Source organism: Akebia trifoliata, chromosome 14, assembly GCF_017979445.1.
Source record: "Akebia trifoliata isolate Shusen 1 chromosome 14, ASM1797944v1, whole genome shotgun sequence".
NCBI lineage: Eukaryota > Viridiplantae > Streptophyta > Magnoliopsida > Ranunculales > Lardizabalaceae > Akebia > Akebia trifoliata.
The window spans coordinates 6,128,960-6,147,640 of record NC_141388.1 but is presented as its reverse complement, the minus strand read 5'-3'; the positions used below and the strand labels follow the sequence as shown (position 1 = coordinate 6,147,640).

Sequence of the window (18,681 nt, the reverse complement as noted above, 5' to 3'; positions counted from 1 at the left end):
AAATATAATAAAATTAGAGGAGGTTAAAGAATAAAAGAAATAAAGTGATTCCCATGATACTATGATTTGATGGGAGGTTTAACCCACAAAATTATAGATGATTAAACGTTTGTGTCACACATAACTGTTCTAATTTGATTGTGTTTTATTATATAGATTTATATAAGTGAGTGAGACTAAAGTGTAGAGAGAAGAAATTATAGAGAAACCCTCATCATTACAAGAAACGTGGCCTTTTGAATTGATTTCAAGCTTTTGGATTTCTGCAAAATTTAAATCACCTCCTCGAAAGTTCCACGTCTAATCTAATGGAGAGGGAGGATTTCTTCAAATTTTTTAAGCAGGTTGCTTGCTTCAAAATGTGTATCTCGATGCGTACAAATCTATGATTGTCGAACTTCTCACGTCAGGAGAGTCGATTGAGTGTACCACGTGGGGGTAAAATGTGTATCCTGAGACATACAGATCGAAGATTCTCGAACTTGTCATGTCAGGAGAGTTGATTGAGTGTAGCACGTGGGGTTAAATGTGTATCCCGAGGCGTGCAGATCCACGATTCCAAACTTATCACGTCAGGAGAGTGGATTGAGTGTGCCACGTGGGGTAGTCGGATTATCACGGTTCTTATAAGTATCTCTGCTGTGCAAGTCGTTAAAGACTCAAAGAGCTTTCGAAATCCAGACATCGAGGACTCTCCTTCAAGGTTTGATTTAACTTTTAAAGCTTAAAAGGCCATTTTTCCCCCTCTCTTTAGAGCTGCATTTCTTATCTTTTCGATGTTCAGATCTCTGTTCTGAAAATCTTTTAGAGATACTTTTTTATATTCTGTTGTTGGAGATCGATTTCTTTGCTTGTTTATTGCAAATCGTAATTTTCGCTCTCAATTTTTATTTTACTGTAGAGTTTCTCAATAGAAGCTCGCACACCAAACATAGAAAATTTTCCGTAAATGTATTCGATATAATCGCCAGTGAATCCAAGATTTGCAGTAGCTTAATTAACTCTTAAATCCTTTCTGAAATTAAAGATTCTAGACTTTCTAGAATGGTTATAATTTCTTCTTTTGAAGTTTAATTCCATGAAGTAGTCACAAAGTTGTGGCAGATTCAGTCGTTTTGAGAGTTGAGAATTTGATTAATTCCATCTACGATTCCTTTTATTTTTTTCTCTCAATTTTGACAAGTTCAATCACTAGATCTAGTTGTTTATAGAAGACTTTAGTTTTGAGATCCATTTTTGTTTCTTTCAAGGATTAAAACGACTAACGAGAGAGTGATTTTGCAGTTTAAGAAGAAAAATGAAGAATTCGATTTCGGAGCAGAGCTTCTACATCGAGAGCGAAGATGAAGATGTAGAGAACGTGCCTGATAAAGTAGTCGATGATGACGATAACGATTCCGATTCTTCGGATACTTCGATCGTAAGCCAACAGCACAACAAACCGAGTTCTTATAACACTTCTTGGCCTCAGAGTTACAGGTACTCTGTGTGTATGTGTGTGTGTGTGTGTGTGTGTGTGTGTGTGTGTGTGTTATGCTCTGTTCGATTCTTTCTGTTCTGTTACGTCTCCTCGATCCTCTTAGCTGTGATTGATAAGTTTTAGGCTTTTGAGATATTTAATTTAAAATCTCCAGTTTGGATCATTATGCTTTGTTACTGGAAGAGTCGAATTCTCTGTTCTCTATTCATCATATGGAATAAAATGAATTCTCCAGAGTTTATCCAACTGGGTTACTCTTTAATTTCTTTGACATTTTTAGAACTTTTTAAATTTAGGATTTCTCTGATCTTCAGAGTAACGTTGATGGTTAGGATCATATACTAGCCTCAAACAAGACTTACCATCAAACAAACGTGTCCAAATGGAATTGATCACTAGAAATCAATTACTAATCTGTAGAAAACCTGTCTTGAGGACATACGGCTGAGATTGAAGGAAAAAAAAATCATTAATCCAGTTTCTTTATTTACTATATCGAATCTATAGGAATATCATTACATCTCAACCATACGCTTCTGCTTCTTCAAAACGTCATATGAGAATCACTTGACAATGTTATGAATTAAAATTCCACAAATCACCTTGCACTAGAATTCTTTTTAATTAACTATGTTTTCTTGATTTTAGGCAATCTATCGATATGTACGGTAGTGTACAATCTCCGAATATTGGGTTTCTGGGCACTCCTACATTGTCCCGATTGAGCAGTTCTTTTCTCTCCTCTTCACTAACAAGGAGACGCACACCCGAAATCCTCTCCTCCTTGATTAAGCCTTTTTTACCAACAACAACAGATGAGCAACGACAACATCAAGAGCAACAACAACGACGTAGTTCACATTCCTTGCTTCCTCCTCATCCTACAACGAAACCTTCTTTAAAGAAGGTAGGCTCGGGTCAGAAACCCTCCAGGGTCTCACATGAACTACCAGCTTCTCGCCAATGCTCATATGGTCAAGCTTCTATTAATGGTAAGCGATTGTTCGGATCTTATATCTTTATTGTCAAAATTTAGTCTATCAATAAAATAGTTAGGATTAATCATTGGATAATGACAAACAAGTCAGTGAGCCACATGTACTTATAACTGTGGGCACATGAATCATAGCTCATGAAGTGACGGTCTTGAGTTCAAATCACCCCTTGAGAATTTATTCCAAAATTTACTGGGGGGCGGGACTACACATGCCCAATATGTAGTCAAGAGCTTTAAGAGGTCTGGATACCTCCGTTATAATAAAAAATTATAATAATAATAATAATAAAGAAAGAAAAAATGGGGAGCTTTAAGAAGTCTGGATACCTCCATTATAATAAAAAATTATAATAATAATAATAAAGAAGAAAGAAAAAATGGGGACTATTCAAGGCCAAATATTTTGCCAATGTATTTCATTTTATATGGGTTAGAAGTTTTGGAATAACCTGATTTTTTGTGAGAAAGATTTCTATGATAAGGAGATAACACTCATAAAAAAATCAGTTTATTCTAAAACTTTTAACCCCATCAAAAGTAATTTGCAAAAAATTGACTACTCCTAATTTTTTAACTTGTAAATTAGGATTAAAAATCTTAGAATAAATTGATTTTTTTTTCAGGATGATCTCCTCATCATAGTGATCATCCTCATAAAAAATAATCCATTTAAAAATTTCTAAGTCATATGGAGCGAAATGTTTCATCCTAAACGCTCCCAAGACAAAAATTAGTAGATTTGAGTTGAGGAAGCTAGGACAACAGTCCTTAGGGGCTCATTAGTGTAGTTTGTAAACAAAGAAAGGTAACCGAAGTACGAAGAACCATGAGTCCATGACCCCACATCAATGACGTGCACATGACTCACTTATACCATCTACATTAGAGATCCAGGTACGACATAAAGGTCTGTCCCTTAGAGCATATGTGTCTTGTCGGGAGGTCCCACTCCAACCACTGCTGCCGCCGCGTATGCCAATAATTTCACCACGTACAACAAGCTGGGTCTGGCCCTTACGGTTTGATTTTTTTGCCTTCTAGTTTATTTTAGGCCTAAAGAAAGGTGTCAAAAATCGTAACTATATTATTTATTTAAATTGTCTTTAAAAATTTTAAGAACGGTTATTTTGGATAAAAAAAATTATGATAGATATTACTGTTTTCGAAAGAAATTTACCTTGGAAAAGGAATATCTCTTAAAATGAACTCTTATTTATATGTGGTGGCGTCCAAAGGTCCTAAAGAGAGCCAAGTATTTTTTAAATGTATGAGTTAGAAGTTTCTGAATGGGACTAATTTTTAATGAGGGTGTTCTCTTCATTAAAATTGATTTATAAAAATTGGACGGTTCACGATTCTTTAACTTGTAAATTAGGCTTAGAAATTTTAGAATGAGCTGATTTTTTGTGAGAATGATATCTTCACCATAGAGATCATCCTCACCAAAAACCAACATGTTCCAAAACTTCGAACCCTATAAAAAATGATTTATAAAAATCGGACAGTCCATGATTCTTCAACTTGTAAATTAAGGTAAGAAATTTTAGAATGTACTGTTTTTGGTGAGGATGATCTCTTTACAATAAAAATCATCATTATAAAAAAATCAGTTCATTATAAAAATTTTAACCCTTATTTTGAAAAATATTTGACACAATATGTTTAACTCTCTTAAGAGTCCCTAAATGCTTTCCATATATATATATATAATATTTGGGGTTTTGGCATGTGGCAACATTATATGAAGTCCAATTATCTCCATGCCAAGGTAATTAGGACCCTTCTCATAATGTTAGATTGCATGATGGATGATGTTGATGCTATTTACTGGTTGACTGGTGATAGTATGACTCCCCCCATGTGGCATACTCAATCGACTCATGAGGCATAAAGTCTATGGTTCTGGCACACCCCACGTTAGGGAGTTGATTGAGTATGCCACATGGGGGATCATATTATCACGACTCTTACCGGTTAGTCTGTCTGACATTTGTTTGGAAAGAGTTTGTCTCGCATACATTAGTTTCCTCATTAATGTTGTTAACAGTGTTAATTTCTCAGTCTCACGAGCCTGGCTCGAAGTTGAGAACATTCTGCCTGAACACTTAGACGTTTGGATTTGGATTTAATTTTTCTTTTCCCCAACTAATGAGTTCACAAAAGCTAAACATTTAACCATCAATTCCCACAAAATGATGGACCATCCGATCTAACTGGCAATTCATTTTACGTTTACAAGGGTGAGTGCACGTGCCAAACACACTGCTTGTAGTTCTATTATTTTTATTAAGCAAGATTTTCGGTAGATTTATTTCTAGTAAAAGATAATGGACAAATATCATTTTGTTATAATAAAAATAATTATATGTATTATCTACGTACTTTTAATTATTAAAAAAAAAAAAGTCCTTATTGCCTTTAAACGACCAACATGGCATCTCGAATCTGAAAGGCCAACTTGTCGTCACTCTCTTCATTATATACTTATCTCGAACGATTGGTTTTGTAAACTTATCCCTCACTCTTCAAGTGAAATTGTTGTCGTATCTCCTGACCCCACTTTATTAAAATAGACCCTAGAGTACACATGGTGACCATAGATATTCTTTTCCCTGTATGCAACTTGTTTCCCAATTCATTTATTTATTGGATCAGGGACTTTATTTATTTATTGGATCAACATCACTATGACTTGTTCTTTGAGCCGTGATAAATCGACGCGGTTTATACGTGGTAAGGGCACAAAACCATAGATCTCTTTCTTTGGAATACACATGGAAAAAGATCAACGATAATGTATTCTTGCCACATCAGTCACGTATAAACCGCGTATGTCATCAATTTATCATTAGTCTTGTTCCTTTAATTTGTCTACCATTTGTCGTGGATCGCCTACAGTATAACTGAGAAAGATCCTATCTTACAATCTATGTAATTTTTGGGTATGCTGGTCTACGAGGTCAACATCTGCTACTCTTTATTGGTATTTAAAAAATTAAAAACATGAAACATGAATAGTGATATTAATTAATGGTATTCAATGTTAATTAAGAAACGGCAAACTGCCACTCTAACTTTCTTTTATATCACACCAAATCAAGAAATTGAATGTGATATATTTGTGTGCATATCCATAATCTTTGTAGTAGCCCTTTCCATCTGGTCAAAGCATTCTTGAGGATGCTTAACATGTATCAGTCTCCGAATTCTATGTATTGTCTAGTTTACATAGTGGTCACATGTCGATTTGATGTCACAGTCAATTCAGTCACTCTACTCAAATTTAGCACATGGATGTATTTGGGAAATGTGCTTGTAATCATTTAAGACATGAGTTTGATTAACTTTTAGGATGTGTCTACCATTGATTTTTCCTCGAGATCTTATTTGTACTTGTAGTTCTGAATTGAGTGCCTACTAGACTTGATTCTTGGCTATACAAATTTGCCTGTCATGTTTTGCTTTGATTGAAAGTTGATTAGTGAACACAGATTTTGAATTAAGTCCTACAACAAGTATAATTTACTTTCATTAGAAAGTAGAAAATAAATATGGAAGAAAATAACTTTTTAAAAGTATGAAGTAGTTTTCTTTTGTTTTTTAAATTATTAAGAGTTTTTACATTTTAAAATGAGTTTTAAGAGAAATTTCTCAAAACGTTATCAACTTTTGATGAAATTTCGATACCAACTCACTATTCATTTTAATTTCCAAAATATGAACACCTAGATTGCAGGTTTGTCAAGTGATGATCTCACAGGTTCGCTACTTTAAACCAATGAGATTGTTACTTTGGAATAAAAATATCAGCAAGATTGTCCCTTTAAACCTGTGAGAACATCACTTGAAAAACCTAAGATCTCTTTGTTTACATTTTGGGAACTAAAATGAACAGTTATACGAAATTGGAATTTCATCATATTCAGTTCACAAAATGGTAATTTATCATTTTTAAACTAATCTAAAGAAAATTTTCAACTTTTAAAAGTAAAAAAGTTATATTATTATACAAGCCCTGTTGCACTAAGATTCTAATTGCTTGTGATGTGATTCAAAACAAGCCCACCATATCTATCAAATCTCGAATTATTATAGAAGACAGATGATGTTGAGACAATGTTGAAGCTACCATGTGATGTTAATGGTAATTTTATTGTTCTTAATTACTATTTCTGTGTTACTTGACTATGGCAACATGAAATGCAGGCATAAACGTTCTGTGTGGAGTTGGAATCCTATCTACACCATATGCAGTTAAAGAAGGAGGATGGGTTGGACTCTCGGTACTGTTCATATTCGCCATGATCTCGTGGTATACTGGAGTTCTCCTACGCCATTGCTTGGATAGCGAACCCGGGCTTGAGACATACCCAGACATCGGCCAGGCGGCTTTTGGTACCACAGGCCGACTTGCCATTTCGGTTAGTCCTTCAGCACAACTACTTACCAATTATCTCAAGTTTCCTAGGGATCAGTGTTCCTAGGAAGCCATAAAAATATCTTCCCATCGCATCCGTTGGTTGCACATTTGGACACTATAATTCTCCCAATTAAAATTCAAAATCCCTTAATCTGTCCATTCTAGATAAAATTTGGATGAATGTGGCTGACGTATATTTTTTTTTTTTTGTTTCTATTATGTTGTGGTTGCAGATAATATTATACGTGGAATTGTACGTAAGTATTGCTGGCTCAATTGAATCCTGTACTTCTATTTTTTAGCTTTCTAATGGGTGTTGTTACTATAATACCCCTGATCATGTGAAAACTGAAAACGAGAATTGTACTCATCCGCAGAAGAGACGTGGGTTTTGATATCAGTGGGCCCCACATATTGATTCATATGTCGCCCACTGATGTCCAACTCCTCTCCATGAACAAAGACAAGAAGAAAATTAAGGGATCACAGTTTGATCTCACCCAAAAAGGCCACTTGCCACTCTTTGTACCCTTGGCTTGTACGTGAAACTCATGATGAAAAATGCTCAAATATATTGTTAGAGGATTCTAAGACTATTGAGAGGAGTGGAGCCGTTATTTTTTTGTAGTGAGGGCAAACTATAGTTGTTTGATAAGGTAGAAGAATATGAAGACGAATGATTTTGAAACAAAAAAATTTATGGGTTTTTTTGTTAGAGGTTGAAAAAAAGAGTATCCAGGTCATTTCTTATTAGTTATAAGAGAAGGCCGAAGTCAAGAGGCAATGTCATCAATGTTGGTGAGGGCAATTGTCAAATATTAATCAAATAGAAGGATTTTAATAAACCCAAAACTTGAGTGTGGTGAGGGCAAACTCAAAATACATCAAACCCTTAAGGGTAGAATGTAATTTAAAAAATATATATTCTTGGGGCAATTGCCCCACTGTAAATCTGCCTGACTACTGACATTTATGTAAGTGATGGGTGGTGAAATATTCTTACCTACCACACAGAAAAATTAATCTAGCATTTTACAGATTAAGAAAATTCTCAATGCATGTGACATCCTGCAATTGTCAATTTGGGATTTTGTGAAATCCTATATTGACTTTTATATGCATAAAAAAATTATCCGAAGAGTGGCCAAGCATTTAGCAGGGTAGAAAAGTGCGATATGGCATTTTTTTTTTAGGGAGAACGATTCAAAATTTTCTCCTCCATCGGAGCAAACTTTTTCAGATATTAAGGGATCATCATGTACCGTGGTACATTTTAACGAGGGAGAACATGATTTAGGATCTAGAAGATAACCAAAATAATCTATCACCATATCTTCTCTCAATGCAGGCTTGTTGCGTGGAATATATAATTTTGGAGAGCGATAACTTGTCATCCTTATTCCCCAATGCACATATAAGCTTAGGAAGTTTTGTATTGAACTCCCACCATCTATTTGCATTGATGAGCACTCTTGCTGTTCTTCCTACTGTGTGGCTTCGAGACCTCAGTGTTCTAAGTTACATTTCAGGTGTGTTGTAATTAATTTCTTTGAGCATCTGGCTTCTTTATAAAACTTAAATTCATATAAATATCGGCATGATCTCCAAGTGGGCCCCACCATTGTTTATGATGTTTGATTTGATTTGATTTGATTTCAGCTGGGGGAGTTATTGCATCTATAGTGGTAGTAATCTGCTTGTTCTGGGTTGGATTGGTGGATAAAGTTGATATCCACAGCAGTGGGACTACACTTAACCTCACAACACTTCCAGTTGCCCTTGGCCTCTATGGGTACTGCTACTCAGGACATGCCGTTTTCCCTAATATCTACACTTCAATGGCCAAACCAAGCCAATACCCATCAGTCCTCTTAACAAGGTAAAATTAAATTATTGTCAATTTATCGTTGTTTATGATAGTGATAAGGTGAATGCATTATAATAATGTGCATGAGATACACTGTATCAATGCTATGGTGTATCTTATCTCATATCTTAAAGATATTAGATTTGCATCAATTAGGTATTTTAGAATATTGGATTGATTGATTGCCTTTTTATATTGGTGGATGTTTCAATCTTTATAAACCCAATGACCAAATGTAGGCATCATCCAAGTATTCTCAATAAGAATCATTTTCTACAGTTTAATGTTTTTTTTTTTTTTTGTATAGGTATGCTAAAATTCAATAGCTTAAAATGCATTCTAGTCTTGGTATTTGAATTTAATAGCATAAATTCATCCCGGCTTGGTATTCAACTAGCCATTTCATTTTGAGTCGTGCTGGAGTGACCTCAAGATTGTACCTCATATCGCACATCCTGACATGAAAGAGTATAGAAATCATAGATGTTTTTGACTCGTATCTCAATGAACAGCATATGGTTCATACACACTTTCATGTCAGGATGTGCGATATGAGGTACAATCTTGAGGTCACTTCAGCATTATTCTTTCGTTTTATATAAAATGTAAATGGAGTTAATTAACAAGCCCAGGTTCACCTTCTAACCTACTGGCCACTAATTCGGTCATCTAACCTCAAAGGGATGCACTTGAATTTTTTTTTTTTTTTTGTTTCGCCTAGTAAACTTCAACTTAAAATATACTTGCAGTTTTGCTGTTGTTACGGTATTGTATGCGGGAGTTGCTGTGATGGGATACAGTATGTTTGGGGAGACTATATTATCACAGTTCACTCTCAACATGCCCCAAAATTTGGTTGCTACCAAGATTGCTGTCTGGACTACGGTATGCTTCTACATCCCTTCTATAGCTCTTCCCTTTATGTTTCCCTTCCATAACATGTCAGTCTCTAAAATTTTGGTATGTGGAAATAGCTTAATAACCGAAACATGTGTAGATAATTTTTTTAGGAGAAGAACAAAAAGATTACATCAGTTTTTATGTCAGAACCACATTGAGTATGCATAGCATCACAAGTAGATCATTTGAGACTCGTAGCACATGTAGGTATAAAGTCATTAATCAAGAATTGTGTGAGTCTAACTTGCTTCTTGGGTTTACGTTTTTGCAGGTTGTTAACCCATTCACCAAATATCCTTTCACCTGGAATTATGAAATAACGTAAAACTAGTCTTCAGAGGTTACCAAGTAAAATTCTTCTTTAGGAAAGAGTTTAGTATTTTACTTATTATTAAGAATTGGTTCCAAATTTTGTTTATGAATTAAACGAATCATTATCTCTATTTTATTACAAATATTGGCCTGCAACATGAATCCTATTTCTTCATTCAACTCCATTTTGAACTATATCTTCCTGGAAGGCATTGTTGTAATATCTTTTCGTAATATCTCTATTCATGTCATTTTTAGTCTTCATCTTGCACTTTTGAAGTAAAATAAAATATAAAAAAAACACTGTTATTTTATTTGCCTAGGTTCGGTTTGGACAAGCGCAAGAGTGAAACAAAAATATAGCTGACAAAATATTTATGGGAAAAAATACTTAAAATAAAATGCTACCATCAGTTTTTGTGTTATATGTTTTTGTCTCTTTTTTTTTTTGATCAAGTGTAGGTTGTGGGACCTTTATTTGAATTTTTCTTTCACTTATAGTGAGGACATGTAAGTGTTCAAATCAGATAACAATTTTGTGAATGAAAATTTTCTTCTCAAGTGATCTACTTAAACTTTTTTATTAGAGAATTTTAGTCCTACATTGGATAGGAAAAGAATCGCATACATCTCAATTGTTAGTGAGCGTTGGAAACCTCAAAAAGAGAGGTTGAGGGAAACTACAATCTTGCATGGCATGGCATGCCACGCTAGGCTTGGCTGTGGCTGTAGACTCTAATGACCCATCTTTTGGTGAAAGAGTCACCCGTTATTTTCTCATAATTACATCTCTTTTTTTTCTTGTTAGTCCATTGGAGATTATCTTTGCAGTGATTCGCAATGTACTTTCATTGAAAGCATCATGATCAGTCGGACTTATTTATGTTTTAATCTACTTTGAGTATCAATTTAATTTTTTAAATCAAAATTCCTCCTATATTTTTTAGTCATTCTGAGGGGATGCAAAGTGGGAACCACCCAAACACCTTGTTTTCAAGATGGAATTGGCACACTTTCAAAACTAGTGTCAGGCTTTCTTACTTCATCAAAATGTTCCCTTCCATGCTTTTCTTGATTTTTTTCCTTAGTTCAATATTAATCCAAATTAGAGTTATTTAGTTTCCTTAATTGGAATTCACATATGCACTAACAATGTCGCCAGTGGCATTGAGTCTAGAGGAGCTTATACCATCAAACCATATGAAATCTCATATGTACGCGATCCTTATCAGAACAACATTGGTGATCTCTACATTAATCGTGGGCCTCAGTATACCTTTCTTTGGTAAGTTTCTTTTCATCCTTCTAATCATCAAGTAATAAATCTTTTAGGTCTATTTTGATCAATCTTCTAATCATCTTCCAGGTCTGGTGATGGCATTGATTGGATCTTTATTCACCATGCTTGTAGTGAGTTTTCTTGAACTTCTCTATTTCATGTTTTGGTAATTTCAGCTGAATATCTGTTATTAAAAGGATTGAATTAAGAAAGATTATTACACTAAGAGTGCATTTTTCATCATTTTTATTGCAGACTTTGATCCTCCCTTGTGCTTGCTTTCTAAGCATATTAAGGGGTAAAATTACTCGGTTGCAGGTAAGCACACAATTTCGAAGTAGCATCTCATCTTCACTTTTTTATATGATTTATTTACTTCTCCATCAAAAATAAGGCAAGTTACTCTGTGGACCTCACCATTGATCACCTAAAAGATTTTATTTATTTATTTATGTAATTCTCTTATTGGTCACTAAAAAACAATAAAACCTTTGTTTCTTTGCAGGGGTCCCTTTGTATTTTGATTATTGTTGTGGGAGTTATATCATCGGCCTTCGGAACTGTTTCAGCTATCTCAAAGATTATGCAGAGTTTGAGCTGAATCGTTGAAGATCCTCCAATCATAAGATATGTTTCAGTTGTGTAGATCATATTCAACGGCAGTATTTATTTTGTAATTCTCAGTTGCCTCAATGTTGTTTCTCTCTTTTGGTTTAGAATGTAACTTCAGAGGATTTGTGATACGTGTCTTAACTGCCAAAGTCAGTTGTGTTAGTGGAACCATAGGAAGCTGACATACAGCATTAGTGAGTTCCTCTTTTGTTGGCATTATCTCCTTATTGTTTGGCATTATTTCATTAGTTATTTGATTGTTTTGTTTCAGTTATTTGCTTGCTTGTATCAGATTATACATATATATAGCCTTGTTTCAATTCAGGGAAGCTATCGATTATTTGAGCAATTTGCTTCTCCTCTCTACAATCTCTTGCCTTTTCCTTCCCTTATTTCTTGTTTTCTTAAAATTATCCTAACAATTTGTCATTTGATCAGAAGAAAAGCTATTTATGTTGATCGAGGCAATCAAATAATATTATTTCAAAATCAGTGTTTCATTCAAATTGTGATCCAGACATTTCAAGATGTATAACATTTTAAATCGTTCTTTGTAATAGTTTTGATGTTATGCAACTGTTAACAGTTATTCTAACTGTTGTGAGATGTAATTTCAAATTTTTGGGACAATATCTTAAAACATGTTTTCATTGCGATATATAATAGGAATAATAATATAAAAAAAAGGAAAATTACATTTCGTTAAGTACTCTACAAACAACTTATCCTGTTTCAAAAGCATGAAACATTTGAGAAGATTTGAGCTTTGAACCCCACATGTGCAAGTAACAACTTACTAATCCGCTCTAATGTATGCAAGATACTGAACCACTTGTTGCATGGATGGCCTCTTCATGGGATCCTCACTGGTGCAGATAAGACCCAAATGCAGCATCTCAAGCATCTGATCAATCCACATATTTCCTTCACAAACTTCTCCATCTAAGCTCTCGACACCCTTTCCTGTCGTGACCATCTCCCTAACCCACCCCACTAAATTCCCCCCTTCGAGGTCTTTAAAAGCCAAACCCGTTGGCTCTTTCCCCGTAACCATCTCCAATAGTATAACCCCAAAACTGTACACGTCCCCCTTTGTTGTGGACCTCCAGCTCCGACCATATTCCGGAGCAATGTACCCAAATGTCCCTGCAATCTCAGTAGTCACATGGGTCTCCCAAGCTCTCACTACCCTTGCCAATCCAAAATCCGAAACCCGAGGCTCAAAGTCATGATCCAAGAGTACGTTACTCGCCTTCACATCCCGATGAATCACACAAGGAAAAATTCCATGGTGAAGAAAAGCAAGCCCTCGTGCCGTTCCTTTCACGATTTTCAACCTTCTTTTCCAGTCTAACACTTGCATAGTCTCACTTTTGTTCCTTAACCATTGCTCCAGACTCCCATTTGGCATGAATTCATATATGAGAAGCTTCTCATCTCTAGAAGAGCTGTACCCCAGTAACTGAACCAAGTTTCCATGTTTAACTTTCCCTATTGCCTCCATCTCTGCCATGAATTCTCTGCTTCCTTGGTCCCTTGCCTTCCCAAGCTTCTTGATTGCGACCATCTGCCCATTAGGGAGGACCCCTTTATACACAGTTCCTGATCCTCCATCACCAATGACATTTGATTGGGAGAAATTGTTCGTGATGCGTAAGATGGCAGACACTGTTAACTGCAGCAGAGGTTTCTCAAATTTGGCAGTGATGTTATCACTCGGGGGTCCTCTCATTTTTGCCGAGGTTTGCAAGATGGGCTTCCACTTGAGGAAGATAACGACCAAGCAGACAATGGAGAAAGAGATGCTCAAGGATAGAGCCAAAATTGCTGGAATGGCCTCAAATAGGTGTCTCTTCTGTGTGGGTTCCTCTATGCAAATCTCTTCTGAAGATCCATAGAGATTGTTGTTGTTATTCAGAAATGATCTACTCATGAACTTCCCACAATCCACAACTGGACCACACAACAAGTTACCCGAAAGATTCAAGAACTTAAGATCAGTAAGATAGCACAACTCATGTGGGATTCGCCCCCATAAGAAGTTCTCAGACAAGTCCAAGTACAGAAGCTGTGAGAGATTGCCGAGATATCTTGTTATAGTGCCCGAAAAGCTGTTGTTGTGAAGGTCGAGATAATTCAGATACGAGAGGTTCGCCATTGAGCTCGGGATTTCACCATTTAATAAGTTCATGCTAAGGTTCAATGTCTCAATCTGGCGCCATGAAGCAGTTTCCATGAGTAACCCATTAATGTCACCCGATATCTGGTTCTGTTGTAAATACATGCCGACAATGTTTATCAAATTGGAAAGCGAACGAGGTAGCAGACCAGAAAGGTTGTTATTGCTGAGGTCCAGATCAGAAAGGGCTTGAAGTTCGCCGATTGAAGCCGGTAGTTCTCCCATTAAGTGATTCCCAGATAGATTCAATTTAACAAGATTCTTGAGCTTTCCAATCTCAGAAGGAATCCTACCTTCAAGGTGATTATATGCAAGTGTCAAACCTTGAAGCTTCTCCGAATCGCCAATCTCGATGGGTATTTTCCCTTCTAGTCGGTTTGAGGAAAGATCAATGGAAATGAGGTTCGGGAGTCTGAAAACTGATGCCGGAATCTCTCCGATAAAATCGTTGTTGCCAAGAAGCAAGTCTACTATCACAATGCAGCTCCCGAGCTGTTCAGGTATAAGGCCAGAAAACTTGTTCCAAGAGAGATCGAAAACCCCACGGTGCTGGGAATAACTCGTATCTGGAATTGCGAGTTGCCTAAAACCCTCTGTTATTCCACGAGGGAGAGCACCGGAAAAGTTGTTGTGGGCAAGAACCAAGTATTCCAACTGAGTCAAATTTCCAATATTTCTTGGAATGCTTCCTGTGAGTTCATTGTTACCCAAGTCTAAGCTCGTCATCAATCTGCATTCAAAGAGTTCCAGGGGGACTTCCCCGGATAGCTGGTTTTTATTCAATGAGAGCACCAATATGTCCTGCAATTTTCCTAGCTCCTTTGGTATTGTTCCTTCCAACCTATTATTATTCAAGATGAGGCGCTGAAGGGTGCTGAGATCACCAATTTTAGGAGACAGACTCCCCTGAAGAAAATTGAAGCCCCCGCTGATCTCCAATAAGGAACTCGAGCTCCATAATTCTTCCGGAATCTTACCAGAAAAATTGTTATAATCAAGTTCAAGAATGAGAAGAGGAAGGTAGGATAGATAACCAGGGATGGACCCAGTAAGCTGGTTTCGACTTAGTACAAGTTGGGTGAGGTTTCTGCAATCTTGAAAGGTTTTGTCGATCATCCCAGTAAGGAAATTGTTCTCGAGATCAAGCTCCGACAAGAATTTGCTGTTGCAGAGAAACGAAGGAATTGTGCCTGATAACTGATTATTACCGAGGCTGAGGTAAGTCAGAGACGAACACTTGCCGAATATGGATGGGATGTTGCCATGGAACTTGTTTGATGCCAATAGGATTGATTCAACGGAATGCCATGTACCAAACCAATTTGGAAGTTTCCCCTCAATCCGGTTCTGTTCGATACTGAATGAGATCATAGAATCCGATAGGCTCATGAGATTATCCGGAAGAACTCCGGAAAGATCATTAAATGATAGATAAACACTTTTTAGTTTCTTGCAGTTCCCAAGCTCCGCGGGGATCGACCCATTGATTCCTGCACTAACCAGGTTTAAAATTGCGAGGTTCTGCAATTTCCCAATAGATGAAGGTATTTGTGACTGTAATGGGTTGTTTGAGAGATCGATCTTCTCAACATTCTGTAGGTCGCCAATTTCATCGGGAATTGGACCACTGAGACCGCAAGAGGGTGCCTCCAAATTAACCAAGTTCTTGAGATTGCTAAGTCCATGAGGCAAGGAACCCATGAACATATTATGCCCTACAAGGAGATGTCTCAATGGAGTCAACCTCTCAATGCTTAGAGGAATCATGCCTGTAATCGAATTGTTGGAGAGATCCAAGGTTTGCAACCTCTCTAGCTCCCCAATGCTTACAGGAATGCTATCAGAGAGGAAGTTATTCGCCAGATCAAGAACAAGAAGAGCCGAAAGGTTACCAATGGTCGATGGGATTGGACCGGAAAGTCCGTTACCACCCAAAACCAGAATCTGCAATCCAGAGAGACTAGAGATTTGATTTGGGATTTCTCCAGTGAAGGAATTTGAACTTAAATCCAGGATTTGAAGATTTGAACAAGAGCAAAGAGCAGGGTTTAATGTGCCCGATAAGCTATTCGAGCTGAGGTCCAGCTTTTGGAGCTTTCTTAGGTTTTGGGCATCAGAAGAGAGACTCCCATTAAGCAAGTTGAAGCTAAGATCAATGGTATCAAGATTTTTAAGCTTCCAGAGCTGAGATGGAATTGGGCCCAAAAATTGGTTATCGGCGAGATTGAGTAGTTCAAGATTTGATAGTTCTGCAAGCACCGGAGGAAGAACCCCTTGTAGACCCAAATGAGGTAAAGATAGAGAAACAACACTGCCATCTTTGCAATTGATCCCTGTCCAGGAACAAATAGAAGAATTTATACCCCAATCAGAGAGCGCTTTTCGATCGCTTACTGCCGATTTAAATGCCATCAGTGCTTGGAATTCTGAAATTCCTACTGATGGGTTCCAAGAACACAAGAAGATCACCAAGAAAAGCACCAATCTTGATATGGGAGAAGCCATTTTGAATCTTAATAAACAGATTAATCAGCACCTGAGCTCTGCCAATCAAATCCACAATAGGGAAATGGTTCAAGTAAATACACTACTTTTATCAGAAAGAATGGCAAAGCATGCAAAGATATGGAAAGAAACTACAAAGACAGATTTTATAGTCTGAGATTTCTCTAGATATAACTGAGAGAACTGATATTTGGGTTGTGGAAAGCCAAGACTTCTTAGACAAGAAACAGTGCAAATCATGTAGAAACAGGTTTAGAATAATTTACCTTTAAGAAGTCTCCTCTTGAGAAATTAACTTTCAGAGACTCTAATCTTGAAGCCCAAACTCAGAATTTATCAAAAACCCACTCAAGAACACTTTCAATGTAGGGTTTTACGTGACCAGCTTCAAGAGAACAATCAAGAAGGATAATGGATCCAATAAAAGTGGGAGTTGAAAGGCAGCAAGAATGCAACTCTTTAAGAATACAACATACCCATTTCTTGAAACATAAACAAGACTATAAAAATAAAAATAAAAACAGTTAATCAAATTCAAATTAGTCTAAAATCACTAAACAGACTCACTTTCAAGAGCAAAAGCAAGAAATGCAAGCAAGGATGATCTACCCAGACTTCATATTTGAAGTGGGTTCCAAGAAATGCATTAAATTTAAGAAGAAAAGCCTTCCAAAAATGACCAAAAGTTAAGAGAGTAACCTGAAAATACAGTAAGGGAGGAGAAGCACAAACTATTGAGTAAGAAAGGAACAGCTGTCAAATGGACAAAATTGGTGTGAAGATTTCGACAGATAGAACTAAGATTCAGAGAAGGACAAAGAAGAAAATAGGGAGATTGAAAGATTATTATGTATAATTATAAAGGACGAAAGAGAAAACTATAAAGAAGAAGAACTGAAGATGTAGAAGAGATGTTCACCATTCCTGCACGGAATTGAGTTGGTGTGCTGGCAGTGCAGGTGAGTACTCAATGGTAGTTGTTATATAAGTTACACTATGTTACTGCTGCGAGCAGTTGGGGTTCACATGTTGAGTTAATGCTGCGAGCAGAGGAGGCAGTAACCGTAAGCAACAAAATAAAAAAAATAAATAAATAAATGAATGAATGATGCTAGAGTGACTATACAGGACACTGCGACTGACGTTGAGCTGACGTGGAGTTTGTACAGATATAATACTTTTCACTTATATCTCGAGGAAAGTCATCTATGGTTCATTGCACATATCCACGTCAGCTCGGTGTTGAACGCGGTGTAATAAATGGTCACTTTAGCATTTTTCAACAAAGATTGCACGCACAAGCAATCAGTCAACATCGCTTTGCGAGCCTAAACGGCTCCCTCGTTCGCGACGTCATGTTATTCTGCCAACCAATTGTTGTTATACACGTAAGCTCATTACACCATACGAGCGACAAACACGAAGATGTTTGGTTGGAGGAAATGATGTCCAACTAACCAATGGTCGTTACACACGTAAGCCCTGAGGGCCCACATCTTTAAGCGCTTGTGACACGGAATAGTGAGCGATGGGACGAGTCGTTCCTCACTGTTGAGTCACTCACTCCACTGTTTTGGTAACACTGCACGCATATTTTTTTCGTCTCTAAAAGTCTACCAACCTACATATAAAATTTAAGGACATTTGAAGCACACAAGCACGCAATCTGTTTTTTGCGTGCAAATATATGCTTGCCGTGCATTGCCTTATCACCGTTTATCATACCTCGAATTTCGTGTGCACTAATGACCATCAATGATGACGAAATCGGAACTCTATCCTTGGTATCCTCCAATACTCTTGGAATCAGGATAACTGAGATCTTTCAAATCGTTTCAAGTCGAAAGAAAGAACCAAGAAAAACATGGATGAATATCTGAATACATGAGATAAAGACATTTACAATTTTAATTAATCTTATATAATTATTAATTCTAGTAAGAATATTTTTATTATTTAATTGTAATAAAACTTCTACTTTCTAAGAATAATGATTTTCTAACACCCCCGGCTGACATACGTTCTGTGACATGGCATGTGCTAGAGCCACGGATTTTTCCTCAAGATACACAATTTACAGAGATGTGTAGTTGTGTATCTAGAGAAAAAATCTATGGTTCTAACCCATGT

General features: G+C 36.6%; 2 protein-coding genes across 3 annotated transcripts; one reads left to right on the top strand and one right to left on the bottom strand.

The window, feature by feature from the left end:
* The first annotated feature begins 554 nt into the window (after positions 1-554).
* Positions 555-12,191, top strand: LOC147385829 (amino acid transporter AVT1C-like). 2 transcript variants are annotated; one of them, XM_086424665.1, is made up of 13 exons: positions 555-703; positions 1,285-1,479; positions 2,129-2,472; positions 6,684-6,898; positions 7,131-7,154; positions 8,246-8,426; positions 8,557-8,776; positions 9,514-9,649; positions 9,936-9,959; positions 11,120-11,261; positions 11,343-11,386; positions 11,511-11,573; positions 11,761-12,191. In XM_086424665.1, exons 2-13 carry the CDS (start codon positions 1,298-1,300, stop codon positions 11,854-11,856), a joined length of 1,671 nt encoding a protein of 556 aa, XP_086280791.1. In that variant the 5' UTR covers positions 555-703; positions 1,285-1,297; the 3' UTR covers positions 11,857-12,191. The 2 variants fall into 2 exon arrangements, with proteins under 2 accessions (XP_086280791.1, XP_086280792.1); XM_086424666.1 differs by lacking the exon at positions 555-703 and adding an exon at positions 719-867.
* A 305-nt stretch (positions 12,192-12,496) lies between these two features.
* Positions 12,497-17,555, bottom strand: LOC147385828 (uncharacterized). The gene is made up of 2 exons (XM_086424664.1): positions 16,818-17,555; positions 12,497-16,589 (listed from the first exon to the last, which is right to left on the bottom strand). The coding sequence occupies exon 2, from the start codon at positions 16,549-16,551 to the stop codon at positions 12,664-12,666; it is 3,888 nt and encodes a 1,295-aa protein (XP_086280790.1). The 5' UTR covers positions 16,552-16,589; positions 16,818-17,555; the 3' UTR covers positions 12,497-12,663.
* Between the last annotated feature and the right edge of the window lie 1,126 nt (positions 17,556-18,681).